This window comes from Chiloscyllium plagiosum, chromosome 3 (assembly GCF_004010195.1).
Source record: "Chiloscyllium plagiosum isolate BGI_BamShark_2017 chromosome 3, ASM401019v2, whole genome shotgun sequence".
NCBI classification, from domain to species: Eukaryota; Metazoa; Chordata; class Chondrichthyes; order Orectolobiformes; family Hemiscylliidae; genus Chiloscyllium; species Chiloscyllium plagiosum.
This window is the reverse complement of record NC_057712.1, coordinates 37001501-37022071: the sequence shown is the minus strand read 5'-3', so window position 1 is coordinate 37022071 and position 20571 is coordinate 37001501. Positions and strand designations below refer to the sequence as shown.

General features: G+C 41.1%; 1 protein-coding gene across 1 annotated transcript in view; it reads left to right on the top strand.

The window, feature by feature from the left end:
• Positions 1-20571, top strand: part of nid1a (nidogen 1a) — a 97939-nt gene that overhangs the window by 11241 nt on the left and 66127 nt on the right. The window contains exons 5-8 of the mRNA XM_043680037.1: positions 4395-4544; positions 7864-8115; positions 17247-17447; positions 19408-19644. Of these exons, the coding sequence (XP_043535972.1) occupies positions 4395-4544; positions 7864-8115; positions 17247-17447; positions 19408-19644 (840 nt within the window). The remainder of the gene's footprint in view (positions 1-4394; positions 4545-7863; positions 8116-17246; positions 17448-19407; positions 19645-20571) is intronic.

The following is a 20571-nucleotide window of genomic DNA, read 5'->3' as shown; positions in this document are numbered from 1 at the left end:
CTCTTGCCTTCTCTGTTATTTCTCTGTCCTTTAAATTTCGGTGGTTAATAAATATGTTGTTGGTCCTGGCATTCATGAGGTCTCAGTTGCCCTGCTTTCCATACCATAACATTATTATTTTGCACTTCAGCACAAGATGAAGCACAAGAATATTACAACATAAAGGGTGAGGAAAGGAAATGCAACTTGTGGCACAATGCATCCCTCCAACCAACTCTCTTTTCTTGAAATACTTGTGAATTTGCTCAATGAATGAGTTTGATCTAAGGGTAGTAATGTGTGCAGATATTGTGTTTCATGATTTTAGCCAAATTCAGTCCTGAAATTGAAAAAGCCACTGTATGATTTTAAAATTCTGAATGTATCCTGTATTTTCTTGAATTCCACTTTCTCCTTTCTTGATGTCTTGATTTTTATAGACAACAGGTGCAGGAGTAGGCCATTCTGCCCTTCGAGCCTGCACCACCATTCATCATGATCATGGCTGATCATCCTCAATCAGTATCCTGTTCCTGCCTTATCCCCATAACCCTTGATTCCACCATCCTTAAGAGATCTATGCAACTCTTTCTTGAAAGTATCCAGAGACTTGGCCTCCACAGCCCTCTGGGGCAGTGCATTCCATTCACCCACCACTCTCTGGGTGAAGTAGTTTCTCCTCAACTCTGTTCTAAGTGGCCTACCCTTCTTCACTGCCTGCTGTACCTGCATGCTTGCTTTCATTGACTGATGTACAAGAACACCTAGATCTCGTTGTACTGCCCCTTTACCTAACTTGACTCCATTTAGGTAGTAATCTGCCTTCATTTTCTTGCCACCAAAGTGGATAACCACACATTTATCCACATTAAACTGTATCTGCCATGCATCCATCCACTCACCTAGCCTGTCCAGGTCACCCTGTATTCTCCTAACATCCTCCTCACATTTCACCCTGCCACCCAGCTTTGTGACTTTTTCTTTCTGAAATGTGGTTTCTCCATCCTCAATTGGTTTTCCATTTATTCCCCATTCCTGGAAAATCCCTTGGTGGGATGTAGTTTCAGCATGGGAGTGCGCTGGTAGAATCGCATCTATTGTGACTATTCAAAATGAATTTAAAATGCTCTCAAAGTCTAGGCGTTGCTGGCAAGACTAACATTTATTCCTAATTACCTCTGAGAAGATGGCAGCAAGATAATTTGAACTTCTGCAGCCTAATACTCTGACAATGTGGTTAAGGAAGGAATTCCAGGACTTTTCCCAGTAGTAGTGAAGAAATAGTAATGCAGTTGTTGTTATTCCAAAACACTGCAGAGATTCTACATGTTAGAATTTGCATGGAGATGCAGTCAAAGAAATCTTGACTAGTCTTAGTATTACATTTGTTGGATGGGACAAATTGCAGCCCACATGGAGGATCAAACTCCCAATGTGTAACTTGGTGGAGAGGCTGTATGCAGTCATGATATGAGTCAATCAGTGAACCTCAGAATACCCAGTCTATGAGCCTCTCCAGTTATCCAAAGATTTATGTAGCTTGTCCAGTTGAATCTCTGGTCACCTTGGGTGACTCCCCACCATCCTAGTCCTTCCACACCCCAACCCTGCAGAAGATTGAGAGTGATTTGGCAATGGAAATGCTATTGAATGTCATCAGGTTTTCTGCTTTCAATATCATCAATGATAACCATTGCCTGGAACTTGCGTGAAGATTACTTTTTATAGGTTGTGTTTGTGTTAGGCTCAATCTGTTCTCAACCAGACCTTTTTGCTGGGTAGTGATTAGGGACAGCAATCCTGGCCAGTTCTTTTCCCCACCCCAGCTGGGTACATGAAGAATAATATTTAGTACCCTTAACACTGCTGTAGTCGATTAGCTGACTCATAAATGCCAGTGATAGAAGACTTTGATACTTTCAATCTGACTCAGCTGCTCACTGCTTTAGAGTCGAGGGTGTGGCGCAGGAAAAACACAGCAGGTCAGGCAGCATCCAAGGAGCAGGAAAATCAATGTTTCAGAAAAAAGCCCTTCATCAGGAATGCCTGATGAAGGACTTTTGTCCGATACATTGATTTTCCTGCTCCTTGGATGCTGCCTGACCTGCTGTGCTTTTCCTGCACCACACTTTCGACTCTAATCTCCACCATCTGCAGTCCTCATTTTCGCCTTGCTCAATGATTTAATCAACTGAAAACAGATATATTGTGCTAAGGAATTTGCCTTTCTCATGAATAATTTACATCAATAATGTTTTACAAGATAAACTGTTCTTAAGTTTTTGTACTGGCATTTCCTACAGTGCTGTTGGATTTGTAATTTTATCTTTTGTCTTAAAATATGCTCAAACCGCTTTCTTTCTGGTCTGGTTAAAATCCTATTCTGCAGGAGAACTTGCCTGTCACGGTGGTTGGCTGAGTGCCACTTTAAGTATATGGTTTTAATTTTGGATCGGAACCTTTTCCATCCTGTATCAGTATAATTGCTGATACCTTGACTTTAACATTCATATCCATAAGTTTGAATCTCTCCATGGCTTCTCGAATCTATCGCTAAGCTCTATCATTCCTCCAAAGTTTCTGTGCTCCTCTGTTCTGGTCTCATGCATCCCAATTTTCTTCACTCAGCAAATGGCAACCATATCTTCAGCTGCCTAGACTTTAAGATCTGAAATTTCATCACCTTTCAACTGTTCTCTGTTATTTTGAAATATTTCTTAGAATCAACCCCTTTAATTAATATTTTGATTACCTGTTCCCATGTATCTCCTTATGTATCTAAACATCAAATTCTGACCAGTTATGATGCTGTGAAAGGCTTTGGGAAGTTCTAATACAGCAGATGTGAAAATCATTTTCCTGTGACAGTCCTGTACTCTGCACTCCTCTGGAAATAGTAGCCCAGGTAATACTTAGGCAAAAAATTCATAACATGTTTCCTATTTGGTAAAACAGTTGATGTTGCTTTTCCATGGTGTGGAATGTGCCAGTGATATAGGTCTGTGTGGCCCTCTGGACCTGCTTGTCATGGGAATCCACTTGGCATGATATTTGCTGTAACAAGCAGCTCCACACGTGTCTCTTCCCCCTGAAGTACACCTAGAATTTGAAGCAGGAGAAGGCCAGTTGGCCCTTTTTGATCCTGCTCTGCTCTATGCAGTTTGTGGACGCACCCCCTCCCCACCCCACATCATAATTCCTGACTCATAATTCCCAACTCAACCTGATAATCAAAAATCAATCAGATTCAGCCTTGAATAAATCCAATTACTGGGACTCCACTGCTTTCTGGGAAGAGAATTCCACAAACGTAACTGTTCTCTGAGATAAAAATTATTTTATCTTCCCTGTCTTAAATTAGTCATTTCTCATTTATAAATTCTACCAAGACACCCAACATTTATTTCTCCTTCCCCCCCACACCCTGCCTCCCTGCTGACATTCACTTTGTCAGGTTCCTTTACGATTGTTTTAAGTTTCAATAAGACCACCTCTCAATCTTCTAAATTCCAATAGGTGTAGCCCTAGCTTGTTCAGCCTTTCATCATAACCTTGCTGTTTCATCACAGAAATCGGTTGAATGAACTCCGTCTGAATGCAATTGTATCTTTTCTTAAGGAGAACAATGCTGTGCTTAGCACTCTAGCTGTAGTCTAACTAAGGTCCTATAGAGCTGCAGGAACCCTTCACTACTTTGATATTCAATTTCCCTTGCAATAAACATCAATTTGCCTTCCTAATCATCTGGTGTACCCTGTGTGAAAACTTGATACATGATCCAGGTCCTTCTGTACCATTTGAGTTCTACAGTCTCACTCGATTTTAAATAGTGTACTGTTTTTCTATACTTTTCTGCTAAAGAGAACAAGTCCATGTGTACTCACAATATGTTCCATGTGACAAATTTGTTCTGCCTCACTTAACTTGTCTAAATTCCTTTTATCGAGTCTTCATGTCCTCTTAACACTTTCTGCCTATCTTTGTGCTATTAGCAATTTTAGCTATCACAGATTTGGTCCCATCATCCAAGTAATTGATATAGATTGTAATAGAGTAATAGAGTTTTACATCATGAAAAGAGGGCCTTTGGTCTATTATACCCTCACCGATCATCAAGCATCTATCTATTCCAATCCCATTTTCCAGCACTTAGCCTGTAGTCTTATATGCCATGCCATTTCAAGTGTTCATTGGTATAGTACTCCTGATATTAGGCCTTTATTAGATGCATCTACTTCTACTGTATCTGTCTTTTTCTTGACAGTTGAAAATGTAAATAAATGAGAGACCCATTTTATCTGCCCATCCCTATCTAACCTCTGTTAGTGCCACCCAAATGTAACCTAATTTAGCTAAGGTTGAAAATTTTTTTTCTGTAAGTTTGTTCATGGTATATTTTTTTTCCTCTTTCTCAGTTTTCTCATACAATACAGAAAGACAGCTCACCTGTGCCAACAGCCGTCATGTGTGTTCGATTCATGGCCAGTGCAGAGACTATGTTGCAGGTTTCTGCTGTCACTGTAATCCGGGTTATTATGGAAATGGCAAGCAGTGTGTTGCGGAAGGTAAGTCTGGTCTGCTTCCCATTCTTCATTCCAAGATCAAAAAGCTTAGTTTAGTGAAAGAGAAAAAACATAGAAATGGAATGCAGTATTTGAATGCGTAATCTTTAGAAAGAGCAGTCTTTGGGTCCTTTTTAGGTTCACCGGATCCAAAATGTTAACTTTGATTTCTCTTTACAGATGCTGCCAGACCTGCTCAGCTTTTCCAGCATCTTCTGTTTTAGGTTGTTTAGATTAGATTACTTACAGTGTGGAAACAGGCCCTTCGGCCTAACAAGTCCACACCGACCCTCCAAAGAGCAACCCAACCAGATACATTCCCCTACATTTACCCCTGACTAATGCACCTAACACTACAGGCCAATTTACCTAACCTGCACATCTTTGGACTGTGGGAGGAAACCCACACAGAAAAAGGGAGAATGTGCAAACTCCACACAGACAGTTGCCTGCAGCTGGAATCGAACCTGGGACCCTGGTGCTGTGAGGTAACCACTCAGTGCTAACCACTGAGCCACTGTGCTGCCTGTACCTAATCTGTACTTCAGCTGCATTTATCCAGTTATTCTCTTACCTCAAATACTACCTATTGATGCCATTACCTAATCAATGATAGTGAGTAATCAATCTTGAAGCTCTAATTGATCTCAGCACCCACAGCCTCTTGAATCGTAGAATTGTTACAGCACCAATGAAGGATGATTGCTCTGTCATTTCTGAAACATCTCCCTCTAGGAACAACTTATGTCACTTCCCTGCCCCTTTCTCCATAGCCTTGAAATATTTTTCTCTTCAGATGTTTATCTAATTTCCTTTTGTAAGCTATGATTGCATTTGTCCCTATGATACTATCAGGCAGTGCAATCCATATCCTAACCACTCCTGCACAAATTTGACTTTTCTGTTATTACTTTTTCTTTTGGTACGTGATCCTTGTGTGGAATTTCTACCAGTGGGAAAAATTTCTTCCTATCTACTTTTGTCTAGACTCCACATGAACTTCAAGATCTTTGTCAAGTCTCCTCTTGACTTCACGTTCATAAAGGAGGACAGCCCTTGTTTCTCCAATCTATCCATGTAACTGATATCCCTCGTCCCTGGAGGTATTCTTGTAAATCATTGCTGCATCCTGTCTTCAAAAGAAATTCGCAACCTCCCTAAAGTGCAGTACTGGATTTGGACACAATATTTCAGTTAAGGCAGAACCAATGCTTTAGACATGGTTCTGTGGGCAGTGTGGTGGCTCAGTGGTTAGCACTGCAGCCTCACAGCACCAGGGACCTGGGTTTGATTCCCACCTCAGGCGACTGTCTGTGAAAAGTTTGCACATTCTCCCTGAGTCTGTGTGGGTTTCCTCTGGGTGCTCCCGGTTTCCTCCCACAATCCCAAGATGTGCAGGTCGGGTGAATTGGCTATGCTCAATTGTCCATAATGGTACGTGCATTAATCAGAGGTAGATATAAGGTAGGGAAATGGGTCTGGGTGGGTTACTGTTTGGAGGGTCGGTGTGGAGTTGTTGGGCTGAAGGGCTATTTCCACATTGTAGGGAATTTAATCTAATCTAATGATAACTTCCTTGCTTTTGTAATTCAGTGCTTCGACTGACGAACAGACTCTCTGGACTTCTGTATGCCTTTATTTTCAAACCACTCTCTCATCTTTCTCTACTTCAATCAACAATTTGAGCACGTCTACTCATCGATGTCTCCTTTCCTACACTACTCCTTTAGAATTGTACCTGTTTATTTTATGTTGCTGTCCTTGTTCTTCTAGCCAAAATATATCACTTTAAATTCTGCTGCAATAAATTTCATTGCCACTTGTCTGTGCATTCCATCAGCCATCTATATCCTGTTGAAATCTATTACCGTCCTTCTCAGTTCACCATCTTCATATCTCTGCTGGCACTCTGCCTTTTATGAGCTGCAGTTCTATTACGTGGCAATTTATCAAGCACCTTTTGGAAGCCTAGGTACACCATATAAACCACCTTTCTCTAATCAGCCTGCTGTTATTTCATCACAAAACACAGGTTAAACATGATTTGCCTGTGACCATCCACGTTGTTTTTCCTTTATTAATCTGATTTATTCAAATGACTGCTAATTTTGACCTGGGTTATCATTTATAAAAGGCGTTTCACCACTAATGCTACACTGGCTGGGCTGTAGTTGCTGGGTTTATCCTACCACCAGTTTTTGTACAATGCAGTAGTATTTGCAATTCTCTCTAATTTTGTGACATCACTCCCATATCTAAGGAGAATTGGAAGTTTATGGTCAGTATATACACAATTTACTCTTGCTTTCCTTAGTATCCTCAGATGGATGCCATCAGTCTTAGTGACTTTATACCTTCAGGTATAGTCAGCCTATCTAATATTTCTATAACAATTTTTAGCTTATTCAGTATCTAAACTACTGCTTCACTCACTTGGACTTTGCCAGTATCTTTTTTATTTGTTAAAGAAGGACGCAAAGTATTTATTTCATACCTCGGTCTCTATTTTTAGATTTCTTTTTGATCCATCATTGACCTTCCCCTCCACTTGTACCCTTTACTATCCTTATGGCTGTAGAAGACTTCTTCGACACTCTTGTACTGTTAGTGGACAGTCTGTTCTCATACCTATGACAAGAAAATAAATATCATGTTTGCATCATTATTCTTATCCATTTCACACTGACCTGAAAATCACTGGATAGCAATAGATGTAGAAAGCCCTAGCTGATCAATTCTTCTGTTAAACAGATTAAATCCTGAAATAAAAATACACAGTATTAGAAAAAAACTCAGCAAATCTGACAGCATCTGCAGAGAGGGAAGCAGAGTAATATTTTGAGTCCAATACAATCCTACTTTGGAACTGCTGAGTTCATTCATTTAGTGACATGATCCCAAACCATGATGTGGGCCATTTTGAGGTTGGGATGAGGAAGGATTTCTTAATTCAGAAAGTGGTGAATCCTAGGAATTCTCTACGCCAGAGGTTTATGATACTTGAACATGTTCAAGACACAAATTGATAGATTCTGAAGACTGTAATTATGGGGAGATAATCCATCTCAATACCACTTTACTGCATTATTAACTATGATCTAATTGAATAGGGGTAGCAGGCTGAATGGCCTACGCCTGTTTCTATGAGTTCGAAAAAGTTATATTGGACTCAAAATATTTTTCTCTGCACAGGCGGTGCTAACTCTGCTGAGTTTCTCCAACATTTTGTTCTTTCACTGAGGCTTCAAACGTACGCAATAACTTGCTTTTAAATTCCATCCAGAAGTGAGTTTAAAAATCTTCTGACTTCTTTTTTAAACAGGATCTCCCCAGCGTGTCAATGGAAAGGTAAATGCAAAGATTTTTGTAGGAACCAATCCAGTACCTATTCAGTTTGAAAACATTGACCTGCATTCGTATGTGGTGGTAAACGATGGGCGATCATATACAGCTATAAGCCGAATCCCTACAACCCTAGGCTGGTCTCTTCTGCCACTGTCATCTGTTGGAAGTATCATTGGTTGGATGTTTGCTCTGGAGCAACCTGGCTATGAAAATGGATTCAGTATTGTTGGTAAGTAGTCTCCACTCCAAAATACTGGGTTATGTACATACGAGATGGATTGTTACTGACTTTGATTGTTACTGACTTTGATTGTTCCACCATTGGCAGCCGTGCCTTCAGCTACTTCAGTTTGAAGCTCTGTTAAAGTCCCTTCTCAAAACGCCTCTACTGTTACAATGGCAAAAGTATCTTTGAAATTTCCCTTGCCTTGTTGAGTGGAAAGCAGTGAGGAAAAGAAAGCATTGTAAGGGGTGGTCATGAGGTGATCAAATTTACCTTTGCAGGTGGTCAACATGATGCAGTCACCCAGTTTAATACCGTGAAATTTTTATAGGAAACGATGGGAAGATAAAGGACTACAAAGGATCTGGTGCAGACAAGAGTCTCTAAAGCAGAAATGAAACAACTGGTTAACATTTGACTAAGTTGACAGGTGGAGAGGGGAGGGAACTTTGATTAAATGCTGCAGAGCAAGCTGGGGTAATGTGTTTTCTGGGAACGATAACAGTAGGAAGGTTTGGGTATTGACATGAAATATGAAGAATGAGGGAGATTGATCCAAATGTCAGTAATGGTGAGGTTTATATCAATGACAATTTGAGAGAATAGTTTAAAAATCCTTTTGTAAAATTTAATAGAGACACATTTTGCTACAATCACTAATCATTGTTTTCTGGAGGCTGTATTACAGTATTTCCCAGAAAAATGACCAAATTCTGTTGTCGACAACAAACCACTCCATCTTTCTGTTTACAATGGTGTAACCAGGAGTACTGAAACAGTGCCAGATCTGTCATCCCACCAGAGGAAAGCAGCTCCTCGAGTAAGAGAAAAGTTGAACAGACAGATGGAAATGTTAATCTTTCAGTGACAGTCTGCAAATACATCTTTTACCATAAATTATTAGCTCCATTAAACTTGTGGAATAGAAGTGAAGGGCTAAAGAAAATCTAACTGCTGTAATGTTGTCTTTTCTCGAGCTAACCTTTCTCAGCATTTGTTTCCATGGACAAAGTTTTGTGTTGTCCATGATATGATCCCAGACCAGACTATCAAATATAAATTATGATCTGGTCAGAGACCAGTAATTTGTTTTCTTAAAGTTTACAATTGAACTTGAAACCTCATGCTGCTCCATCATGGACCGTCTTAACTGCTCATGTTCTGCCTGATCGTTCTCCTTCCCTGGGACTACATTCCCCTCGATTCTGGAAATTGCACTCCAGGCACAACCTCAGCTTTTCACAAGCAGCTATCTTCACCAATCTGTTTTGAGTGTTCGTACTGTTCATGTTTTGAGTGAAAATGTCCTTCTGCTTTCGCTGCTGAGTGGCCTAGCTCAAATTTTAATATTAGGCCCATTGTTCTGAACTCCCTGCCAGCGAAAGTATGTCTACTTCAGTCATCTTAAACATCAGATGTCTTCTCCAGTTCCATCTGTGTGCTGTGAGCTAAATCTAATTCCTGTATTTCACATCTCTTACAAAGAACTACATATAATTTACAGCACAGTAACTGGTCATTTTGGGTGGTGAGTTCTGCATTCTATTCACTCTGAGTTAAGATAGTCACTAATAAATCTAACAATCAGAAGAAACTATCTTGTATTTATGATCCTGAGTTTTGGGAGGCTCTTTGGCAGGAATATGAACTTTATCATCTTCTTCAGTGTCAAAAAGATTAGTTGGGGTAACTGATCCTTTTCAAGAATATCAACACTGTTTAGGTCATCAAGCCACATGAACAATTTGGCTTGGAGGAGCTATGAAGATAATTGCAGCAATCCATTTCAGGGTTTTGCAGATTGTTCTAACCTTTTGCATGTTTATAGAACTGTCATCTTTTTCATTCTCCGTTACCTAGAAAATTCTGTTGATAAACACGTTGAGAATAATTTGAGAACTAGGCCTATTGTTCTAGGAGAAAGTGAGGACTACAGATGCTGGAGATCCGAGCTTAAAAATGTGTTGCTGGAAAAGCGCAGCAGGTCAGGCAGCATCCAAGGAGCGGGAGAATCGACGTTTCGGGCATAAGCCCTTCTTCAGGAATCTTGTAGGAACATGGATTTGAATCTCCCCATGCTAGATGGTATAATTTGAATTCAGTAAAATCTGCAATTTTAAATAAAACTAGTCTCATGGTAACCATGTAACCACTGTCAATTGTCACTAAAAATAAATTGTCATCTTTCAGACAAGGAAATCTGTCATCCTTGCCTGGTCTGGCTTACATGTGACTCCACAGCAATTTGAAATGGCTGAACAAACCTCTCAGCTCAAGGACAAATAGGAATGGGCAATAAATGATGTCCTTGCCAGTGGCACCAACGTCCCATATAGCAATAAAAAAAGGCACTGTGTTTTCATGTTGCATATACTGAGTTTGAACAAACTCTGTCTGAACACAGGAAATGCCCTTTTGTTACAATAGGGGCTCCAATATACAAAGTTTGGCCTTGTGATTAAATTTAAGAAATCCTTGTGGAAATCCTGTTGACAGGGCCAAAGTGGAACATTTGCAAAATTGCAGATCATTGTATGTTCTACAATCATTTGGGAACTTATAACATCTGTCTTCATCCATATGGTTACCATATTAATTGAATCCAAATCTCTTGAGGGAACTTGCGGAATAGTGATATTCTGTCACTGCAAGACTGTATTGCACGTGTTGTGTTTCTGCGTCCACCTCCTGTTCTAATCATCAGTTCCCACTGCCTTGCCTGTAATATTTAGTACTGGTGTTCAAATTGCTTCAGTACTTTATCTCCCCCTTAAATAACTCAGCAGAGGCCTGTATCCCGTCACCAAGTTTATTTACATATGAACAGTTTTGACTATAGTACTACCTCATATAGAGTCAGGCACCAGAGCCTTGGGTATGGGAAGATCAGACTTAACTTGGTGCGAAGTCTTCTACTGATTAGCAACTCTGCTGCTGCTATCCTTGCAGTTGCATGTCGGATGGTCCTATAATCAAACAAGAACTTGGTGTTTACCGAGGCAAAGTTTGGACCACTCTTTCTGCCAGGCCATTGGATGATGGTTTAGATTTTAGATTAGATTACATTACAGTGTGGAAACAGGCCCTTCGGCCCAACAAGTCCACACCAGCCCGCCGAAGCGTAACCCACCCATACCCCTACATTTACCCCTTACATAACACTACGGGCAATTTAGCATGGCCAATTCACCTGACCTGCACATCTTTGGACTGTGGGAGGAAACCGGAGCACGCGGGAATTGAACCCGGGTCTCTGGCCTGTGAGGCAGCAATGCTAACCACTGTGCCACCGTGCCACCCACAATTGGTATGGAGCTGCCCTTCTATGACAAATTCCATTCGACCTGTTAAGAAATAACCAGATTCCCTGTTAGTAAACAACGACCCGTTATCTGTAACCAACACTTGCAGGATTCCGTGTGTTGAAAAATGTGTTGCTGGAAAAGCGCAGCAGGTCAGGCAGCATCCAAGGAGCAGGAGAATTGACGTTTCGGCATAAGCCGTTCTACGTCGATTCTCCTGCTCCTTGGATGCTGCCTGACCTGCTGCGCTTTTCCAGTAACACATTTTTCAGCTCTGATCTCCAGCATCTGCAGTCCTCACTTTCTCCTAGTGGACTCCGTGTGTTGCAAAAGATATACGCAATTTTTCTATCGCTGTCCCAGTGTTTGACAAATGGACCCTATGCACGTACGACCAGGAGTTGGGCATCTCCAATGACCAAGAACATTGATACCATGAAAGGTCCTGCATAATCGACATGTAATGGAGTCCAAGGTTTACCCAGCCATTGCTGTAGATCTGGGGGAGCTGCTGGTGGTAATTTTTGTTCTTGTTGATACACTGTGCCCTGTCCCACTAACACAGCTATTTCTGCATCCAATCCTGTGGCACCAGACAGAACATCTGTCAACATCTTCATTTTGTAGACCCCTGGATGACCCTTGTGGAGTTCAGCCAGAATTCAGGAGTTTGCTCAGGACAATCACTCTGACTCATCTTAACCATATCCAATCCTCAACTATGAGCTGGTCTGTCCAGGTCCAAAAATATTTTAATTCTAGTTTGCCAGCCCTTTGGATTCCCCCCATTTAATATCAGGCCTTTCAGTTTGGATAGGACTGGATCGTTTTGGGTCCAAAATCTGATGACGTTAGCTATGACTGGGGGGTGGGGAGAGGAGGGAGGAGAGTGTGTCCAGAAAATGTATCATCATTACAGACTCTTACATGGTGGCTATCACCGGTGCTATATCTATTAACGGGAGACAGCTCAATGCATCTGCATCCACTACTCTGCCTCCCAGACAGTGTTCCAACTTGTAATTATTGGCACTTAGTATTAGAGCCCAACACTGAATGCAGCCCAAATCTATGGGCAGCACTGCCTGGTCGTCTTTAGGCACACCGAGTAGGGGTTTGTGATTAACATGAATTTTTGTTCATAATGGTATTGATAGAACTTCCTGACTCCAAATATGACCAGCAATCCTCCTTTTTCTCTCTGGGCATATTTACGCACTGCATTAGCCAAAGTCTTAGATGCATAAGCTATTGGGCATTCCTCTCCATTAGACCACCTATGAGCTAATACCACCTTGATGCCACATGGGGATGCATTACATGTCGATACCAGATCCTTCCTGGAATCACAGTGTGCCAACACCTTAGAGGATGGTAGCCGTTTCCTGTCCTTTATTGAAAACTAAGGTTTGTCTATGCGACCATTTTCAAGGCTGACCCTTTATTTAAGGAGTTGATGCCAGGTTATATATGAACTTTCCGTCATATTTACCAGACCAAAATATGTCCTAAGCTCCTGGACAGACATTTGATCACCCTCACATTATTGTCCAATGGGTGTAACCTGCTCTTATCAACTCTGTAACCCAAGTAGGTCACTTGTGGGCCCTGGAACACACATCTTTCCCTTTTTAGGCATATACCTCTCTTAGAAGTATGGTTTGGGACAACATTCGAGTTCTCTAAGTGTTACTTTATTAGTTTTCCCTGTTATCAGAGCATCACTAGGTAAATGGTGATCTGAGGTAGACCTTTCAAAATGTCCCCCATCATCCGCTGAAAAATTGAACAGGCTGATGATACCCCACATAGACAAGGAGGAGGCTGGAAGAACACAGCAAGTCAGGCAGCGTCAGGAGGTGGAGAAGTCAACGTTTCGGGTGTAACCTCGCTTCAGGACTGAAAGAAGGGTTACATGTGAAACGCTAACTTCTCCACCTCCTGAAGCTGTCTGGCTTGTTGTGTTCTTTCAGCCTCCTGCTTATCTCCCTTGGATTCCAGCATCTGCAGTTTTTTTGTCTCTAAGACGATACCCCAAATGGCAGTCTCATATATCGGTACAAGCCCTTACAGTTATTAATTATATCATACTTTTGGGAATCTTGGTCTAAGTGGAAATGCACATAATCAGTTTATGACCAGCTTCATGAAGGACAGCGCCCTCCCCCGTCCCCCGTCAGCTTTGTGTATAAATCCTCCATCTGAGGGATTGGATATTTATCCAGCTGTAAAAAAATGGTTTACTGTTTGTTTAAAATCCCCACCTATTGGGCTTCAAAATTGGTACTCCTGGTGCTGCCCATTACCCAAATTAGACTGGTTTGATGAACCTTCATTTTCCAGCCTTCTGATTTCTCCTTCTACTTTTACCCGTAAGGCAAATGGCACTGAGTGGGCCTTGTGGAATCATGCAATTGTGACCTGGTCAACATGCAAAGTTGCCTTGGCTCCTCTGATCATCCCTCACCCTTCCTGTATACTTCCAGGTATTTAATTAGGACTTCATTCAGACTTCATTCAATTTTCTAATTGAAAAACTTTGAACCAATCTAGGTGAATCTGTTGCAAACAATTTCACCCCATCATACTTAGGCCTGAGCCTTTTATTACAATCACTGCTAACTAACCCAGTTGCTTCGCTGAAGTTTTACCCATAATCTGTAATGTTTCCCTGGTATAAGAGTTCAGCCTAGCTGTGGTCTTGTGCAAAGTTAAGGGTTGGTATTCAGAGCGAACTTTGTTTAAAAAACTGGTTCTGTGATCACTGATATGGCCCCACCAGTATCGACCTCCATTAGAACCGGATGCCTGTTTAACTAGACATTTATCTTGATTGCTTCTGATTTGGATGTTGCTAAGCAATTTAAACTGTTCCATACTAGATAGATGCAGGGGGATTTTGCAGGGTATGAACTCTCCAGGATACACTCCTGAATACAGAACATCCTCGGTTATCCAAACATCAATTATCTGAATTTTGGATTATTCGAACAAAATCTCAAGATCCTGTAAACACGTTACATCAAAGAGGTGTTACCGACACTGATGCAACGATCGCGTCTTTTGTTTACAATGATTAAAAGTGAATTCGGATTACAGAAACGCTGCCGAGAACAGTCCTGGACTCTCGCTCTCTCTCTCTCTCTAAACGAAGACAGACAGAATGACACTGTGGGCAAATTCATAGCGCTGCATAGTGTGTTTCTCAATTGTGATTTCTAACCCTAGCGCAGTGGGGGTGGGGGGAGCTGTGTTAAAACTGTTTTCAGAGCGCACACACACACACACACACAGCAGCTTTGCAGCAATCCCCTAACTTTGCAACTGACAGATGTGAAAATTGTCAATTTTCTCTGAGGAAATAGGAAAATGGGTTTGACACAAATCTCCATCTGATTCACACCACCCCAATACCTGCCTCTGAACAGCAAACAAATGGAAAATAAAAGATCAGAGACTGGAAATCCCTTACTTGGTTTGTACTTTTCACATTCTCGACAGCAGGTTTGAAGTCTCCAAATCTGAAAGGAGGTGAGTTTTCAAACATGCTTTGTTTTAAAGATAACATGGTGGCTGTGTCTAACCAGGAGGTCACAGTCCATTAATTCATTTTGTTCCGGAGTGCCATTGGGGAGAAGAGATAAGAGGTATTTGGCCAATTTAGTCCATCCGCTGGCTGGAAACGTGGAGAGTTGAAAGCATACTACATAGGGGGGGAGGGGGTGGTGTTTACTGACCCACTGCGCTGCTGCCTGGTCTCCTGAATGGGGAGCAGACTCAAAAAGTGCTCACTCTGTCAATCCCGTTGAAGTGAAGCAGATGATGAAGGAGCGATGCTCTGAAAGCTAGTGCTTCCAAATAAACCTGTTGGACCATAACCTGGTGTTGTGTAATTTTTAACTTTATACACCCCAGTCCAACACCGGCTCCTCCAAATCCTGAGACAGAGGGAGCAAGGCAGGCAGAGAGGGGGAAAAAGGAAACTTCAGAAAACTGTGTCAGAGGAGAGGCATTGGACTAGTTATCCAAACAATCAATTATCCGAACAAAATACTGCCCGCCCATCTCATTCATATCATCGAGGTTGTTCTGTACTGGTCTGTCTTACAATCTTACTAAATTTAGGTCTAGCAGGACAGTTTGCTATCTTGAGTCCATATACCAGCAACAGCTATATGACTTGCCAGCCAGAATCCTAAGAAAATGTTAACCCTTTCAGCAAAGCTTGACTTTGTTTTAGGGGTTTGCTGTGGGCAGACCCAGAGTCACTCTGATCAGAATATTTCCTGAGTGAGGCTATGCAATTTTCTGCACTCAAATGGTGTTCCCAAGCTCAGTCAGATTGGTGAGGGTGTCCACTTCCATCAAGATTAGAGTGGTGCTGGAAAGGCACAGCACCACTCTAATCTTGGTGGAAGTGGACACCCTCACCCTCATTCCTGATGAAGGGCTCCTGCCGGAAATGTTGATTTTCCTGCTCCTCGGATTCTGCCTGACCTGCTGTGCTTTTCCAGCACCACTCTAATCTTGACTCTGATCTTCAGTGCCTGCAGTCCTCAGTTTCCCCTGTCCACTTCTATCATAATACCTTGCAACTCGTGCTCCACTTACTGCATTTTCCAATGACAAAACTAGTTGTAATCCTGTTTGAAGTCAAGTTGAGCTTCAGCTAGCAGGTATTACATCATTCATAGTTACATCATTCATCTCACATACCAGATGGTCTCTAAGCAACTCATTCAGGGTTAAACTGAATTCACAGGCTTCTGCCAGTCGTTTTAACCTAGTCAAAAACTCTGATATGGATATCCCACATTCTTGAATTGCCAAGTAAAAGTGATAGCATCTCAGAATTAAAGGAGGTTTGGGATCATAATGTTCCTTAACTATGTCAGACAAGTCTTGAAAGATTTTAGTATCTGGTACCTCATGGAAAGTTAGACTCCTAATAGCAGAAAAAGCTGCAGCTCCACAAATCAATCTGGGGAATTACTTGTTTCTCGTCTGCCACAATGTCGGTTGCCTGAAAAAAAAGTACTCTTTCCACATACTGGGCCCAGCAAGAATGAATGAATCAAGCTATCCAAACAAAAGGCATGATCTACAAAATGCTTACCCCAATCTTAAGAGGACTGTTGCAAGTGAATTTCTTAAGGAGCAGGCTTTCCTCTTGTTGGCACTGAAATAACTTGACAGAGATTGGTATCCTGTCACCAAATCACTCTTTTATATACACATGAACAGTACTTAGCTATAGTATTGCCCCATACAACGTCAAGCACTGGATTCTTGGGTTCGGCATTGGAGTTCTTGATGTCATTTCATTCCCATTCCTGTAACCTCTTGCAACCCCTACAACCTTTCCTTTCTCTGTAACCTCCCTGAACCTCTCCCACCCTCCCTCACTCTGTAACCTGCTCCAGTCCCACAATCCTCCCTGTCTCTATAACCACCTCCACTGCATACAACCTGCTGAGAGAGCACTGCATTCCTCTAATTCCTCTTGTGAATCGCTGATTTGCTTGAGACTACTATCAGGTGCTGTATCTTCATTTGCCTGGGCCCTAAGCTCTTGAATTGCCTTTATAAACCTCTGGTGCCTTTTCACCCCTTCTTTTAGGACACACCTTCCCAAAAAACACACCTCTTTGACCAAACTTGACCTATTATTGTTTTATGTAGCTGAGTATCAGATGTGTGACTGCTTCCAGTTCTTTGCAGTGACTCCAGACATGAGGGATGCTATATAAGTTTGAATTGTTATATTACCATATGTTATTCCATGTTGTGATACTGGTTGTAACTGGCTGGTCTTGGTGTTTTATTTCCCACCAGGTGGTGAGTTCAGCCGTCGAGCGGAGGTGACTTTTACACCTGGTAATGAGAAGCTTACCATCAGTCAACATTTCAGTGGTATTGATGAGCATAACCATCTCACCATCACCACCTCCCTGGAAGGACGAGTCCCTGAAATTCCACAGGAGTCAACTGTGCATATAGAACCATACAATGAATTGTACCACTACTCAAGCTCTGGTAAGCAAACAGGAAAGTTCTTTCTCATTTATAGTCAAACAATATTGATAAACATTGAACAAATCACTGACAAGTTCAGGTCCATTGGAAATGAGCTAAAAGATGGACGGGCGAAGAAAACTCAACATGTTGGGTAGAAACTTTTTATCACATCTTCTATTTAGCTCTACAGAAGAGTTACCTTTGGAGAAGAACTTATCTTTTTCCCTCCACTAGTTCTGTGTCAGCTGTCAGCTGCTGGAGAAATGGTGTGGAATTTTTTTTCTCTTTTATGTTCTGGTGGTTTGATGAATGCAGGAACACTGCCAGGTACCACAGAGGATCCCAAGCTCAATCTGTCAGTTTTATTCTGTTAGCCTACCTCCTAGGACTCACTGGCATGGCCCTAACCAAATGATTGACAGATATTGATAGTTTGCTTCCATTATTATAACCAGGCCTGATAACGACTTTGTTTAATATGCCAGTGCATGTCATGTAAGAATTTAATATTAGTTTCCAAGACACTGCTGCAAGCAAAGTCCACTTGATAAATTATAGTGGCAGTTCACTGAAAGAAATGCTTTGTGTGATTTTCTTTAAAAAATAATTTCCTTGGATATTTCCGTTGTAGACAGGATTTTAAAAATCTGTGTGTTGAGGATTATACAAACAAGCAATTACAATCCTGTTTGATTTCCAGTGGGTGTGGGAAAGTGGCGTGTTGCAGACATGGGCATTATAATAGTAACATACATTGCATTGGTGCGAACTTGAAAAGGAGAAACTTCCAGGGCTTTGGGGAAAATGCAGGAAGTGGGATTAATTCAATGGCTCTTTCAGAAAATCAGCAGTCAACAGACTAGCTTCCTTCTACCATATCAGGATTACAAACATTGATTGTTGCTTTTTAAACAGTGGTTGTAGTTCTGAAAATGCATGTCCTTTAACACTTCTGAGCATTTAACAAATTTTCTTTTGTTCTGAAGTGTCGTATCGGAATCAGGAGGTTAACTGTGTTTTTCTCTTCACAAATGTTGCCAGACCTGCTGAGTTTTCCAGCATTTAATATTTTTATAGCAAATTTCTCAGTTTATTTGCTTCATCGTATCTTCAAATGTTGTGTTCTTACATCTCCAAAGTGTTTTCATGTTGCCAGACCTGCTGAGTTTTCCAGCATTTAATATTTTTATAGCAAATTTCTCAGTTTACTTTGCTTCATCGTATCTTCAAATGTTGTGTTCTTACATCTCCAAAGTGTTTTCTGACATTACTCTCTGAATAGCCAGTTCCAGTTTTATGATTATGCTCCTTTTGTTCTGAGGTCCTTCCACCACAGGAAATATTTTCCCTCTGATGTACTCTATCAACTCCTTTTAATCATATTAAATGTTGACTTTTTATAACTGTAGATAATGTGGTGCACTATGTTTTGTGCTTCTGATGAGATTCATGATGCAAGTCACAATATTAGATCAGCGATCAGCTTGGAGGGATGGAATTCCTTGAAGTTTCTTTTCTTCCTCCAAATCCATTCTGGCATTTCATGACCACTCAGTGCGTTATTTCTGCCCAGTTAAGGGACGGTTAGCTTAGTTGCTTGCATTGCAGAGTGGTGTCAACAATCCAGGATCAATTCGTGCATCAGCTGAAGTGACCGTGAAGGTTTATCTTTGGTTAAACCCAGCCCCAATTGTGTCTTTTTTTTGTTTACTGAGGATCATGAGTCTTTGAATCTGAATATTTTTATGACAGATGTGGCTCAATCTTTACTAAGTGAGGAGATGAGAAGTTGTCGGTGCAGATATAGTGTAATCACATCAACCATGACATTAATAAATGATGGAGCAGGCTTGAGATATCATAATGAGGTTGTGAAAGTCATGGTATGAAATCAAGTTATTTAAAAAAATATTTGTTTAACAATGTAACTGATTCCTGAAATCTGAGAATGATTATCTTTATTTTCTTCTCCCTACAGCGATCACTTCCTCTTCAAACATACAGTACACAATAGAATTTCCTGGTGGAACCTCACGGAGTTATTCCTTCCAATTGAAACAGACTATCACCTTCCAGGGCTGTATCTATGATGATGATGATGCACGACTTGTACCTGCCACTCAGCAGCTGTCTGTTGACCGCACGTTTGTCCTATATGATAAAAATGAGCAGATACTCCGATATGCAATGAGCAACAAGATTGGGCCAGTTCAAGGTATTTGTCTGTACTATTTACCAAGTAAAGTACAATTTCAAAATACGTTGCAGAAGAGATGCACAATGAATGGTTGTTAGCTAATTACCAGTTTTACAGTACAACATTTTGCTTTTGAGTATAGAATAAAGAGAGATTATTTTACATGCTCATGACAATGGGGTTGACTTGTTTCAATTCAGACTCTTTAAAAATGATCTTGATTGTCAGCCCTGTTGGAGATATTATGAAATATCTAATTAAGAAAAATGGTTGTTCATCCTGTTGCATAGAATTTACAGCATGAAGGCATACCATTCAAGCCCACTTATAATGAAATGCAGTGGTCATAACTGCAGTTTTACAATGCAAAAGGAGGCCATTTGGCCCATTGTGCTTGCACCTCTCCTGGTGACCTACCAGCATATTAAATAATTGGTTGAGCTTGGGGTAGATAAATCCATTTAGTAATTCTGATTTCCCGTGTTCCTGAATCAATACGATACCTTTGGTACAGTTCCATTTAGAGACCAGTCAGTGTATTTAAGGCTTCACTGGTTTAATGGGAACAGGATCAAAGGAGCTGCACAAGGGTCTTGTGGGAAAGAAGACCTCTGGGAAGGATTGAGCAGAGATAGATGAGACTAATGTAGGGCTCAAGTTCAGGCCTAGAGCAGGATTGACCATTAAAATCTCAAAAATGGGGAATGTACATTGATTGATGAAGGAAAAGAGATTAGATCAGTTAGAGCTAAATTCACAGGAGTTTACAAGAATGAGGGGAGAATCTCATAGAAACCATAAAATTGTAACAGGAATTGGTGGTAAATTCAGGAGGGATCTCCCAAATGATCACGGAGTCCGGAATGATTGGTCACAGTCTGAGATTACAGAGTAGGCACTTTAAGGCTCAGATGAGGGAAAGTTTCTTAACCCAGAGAGTGGTGA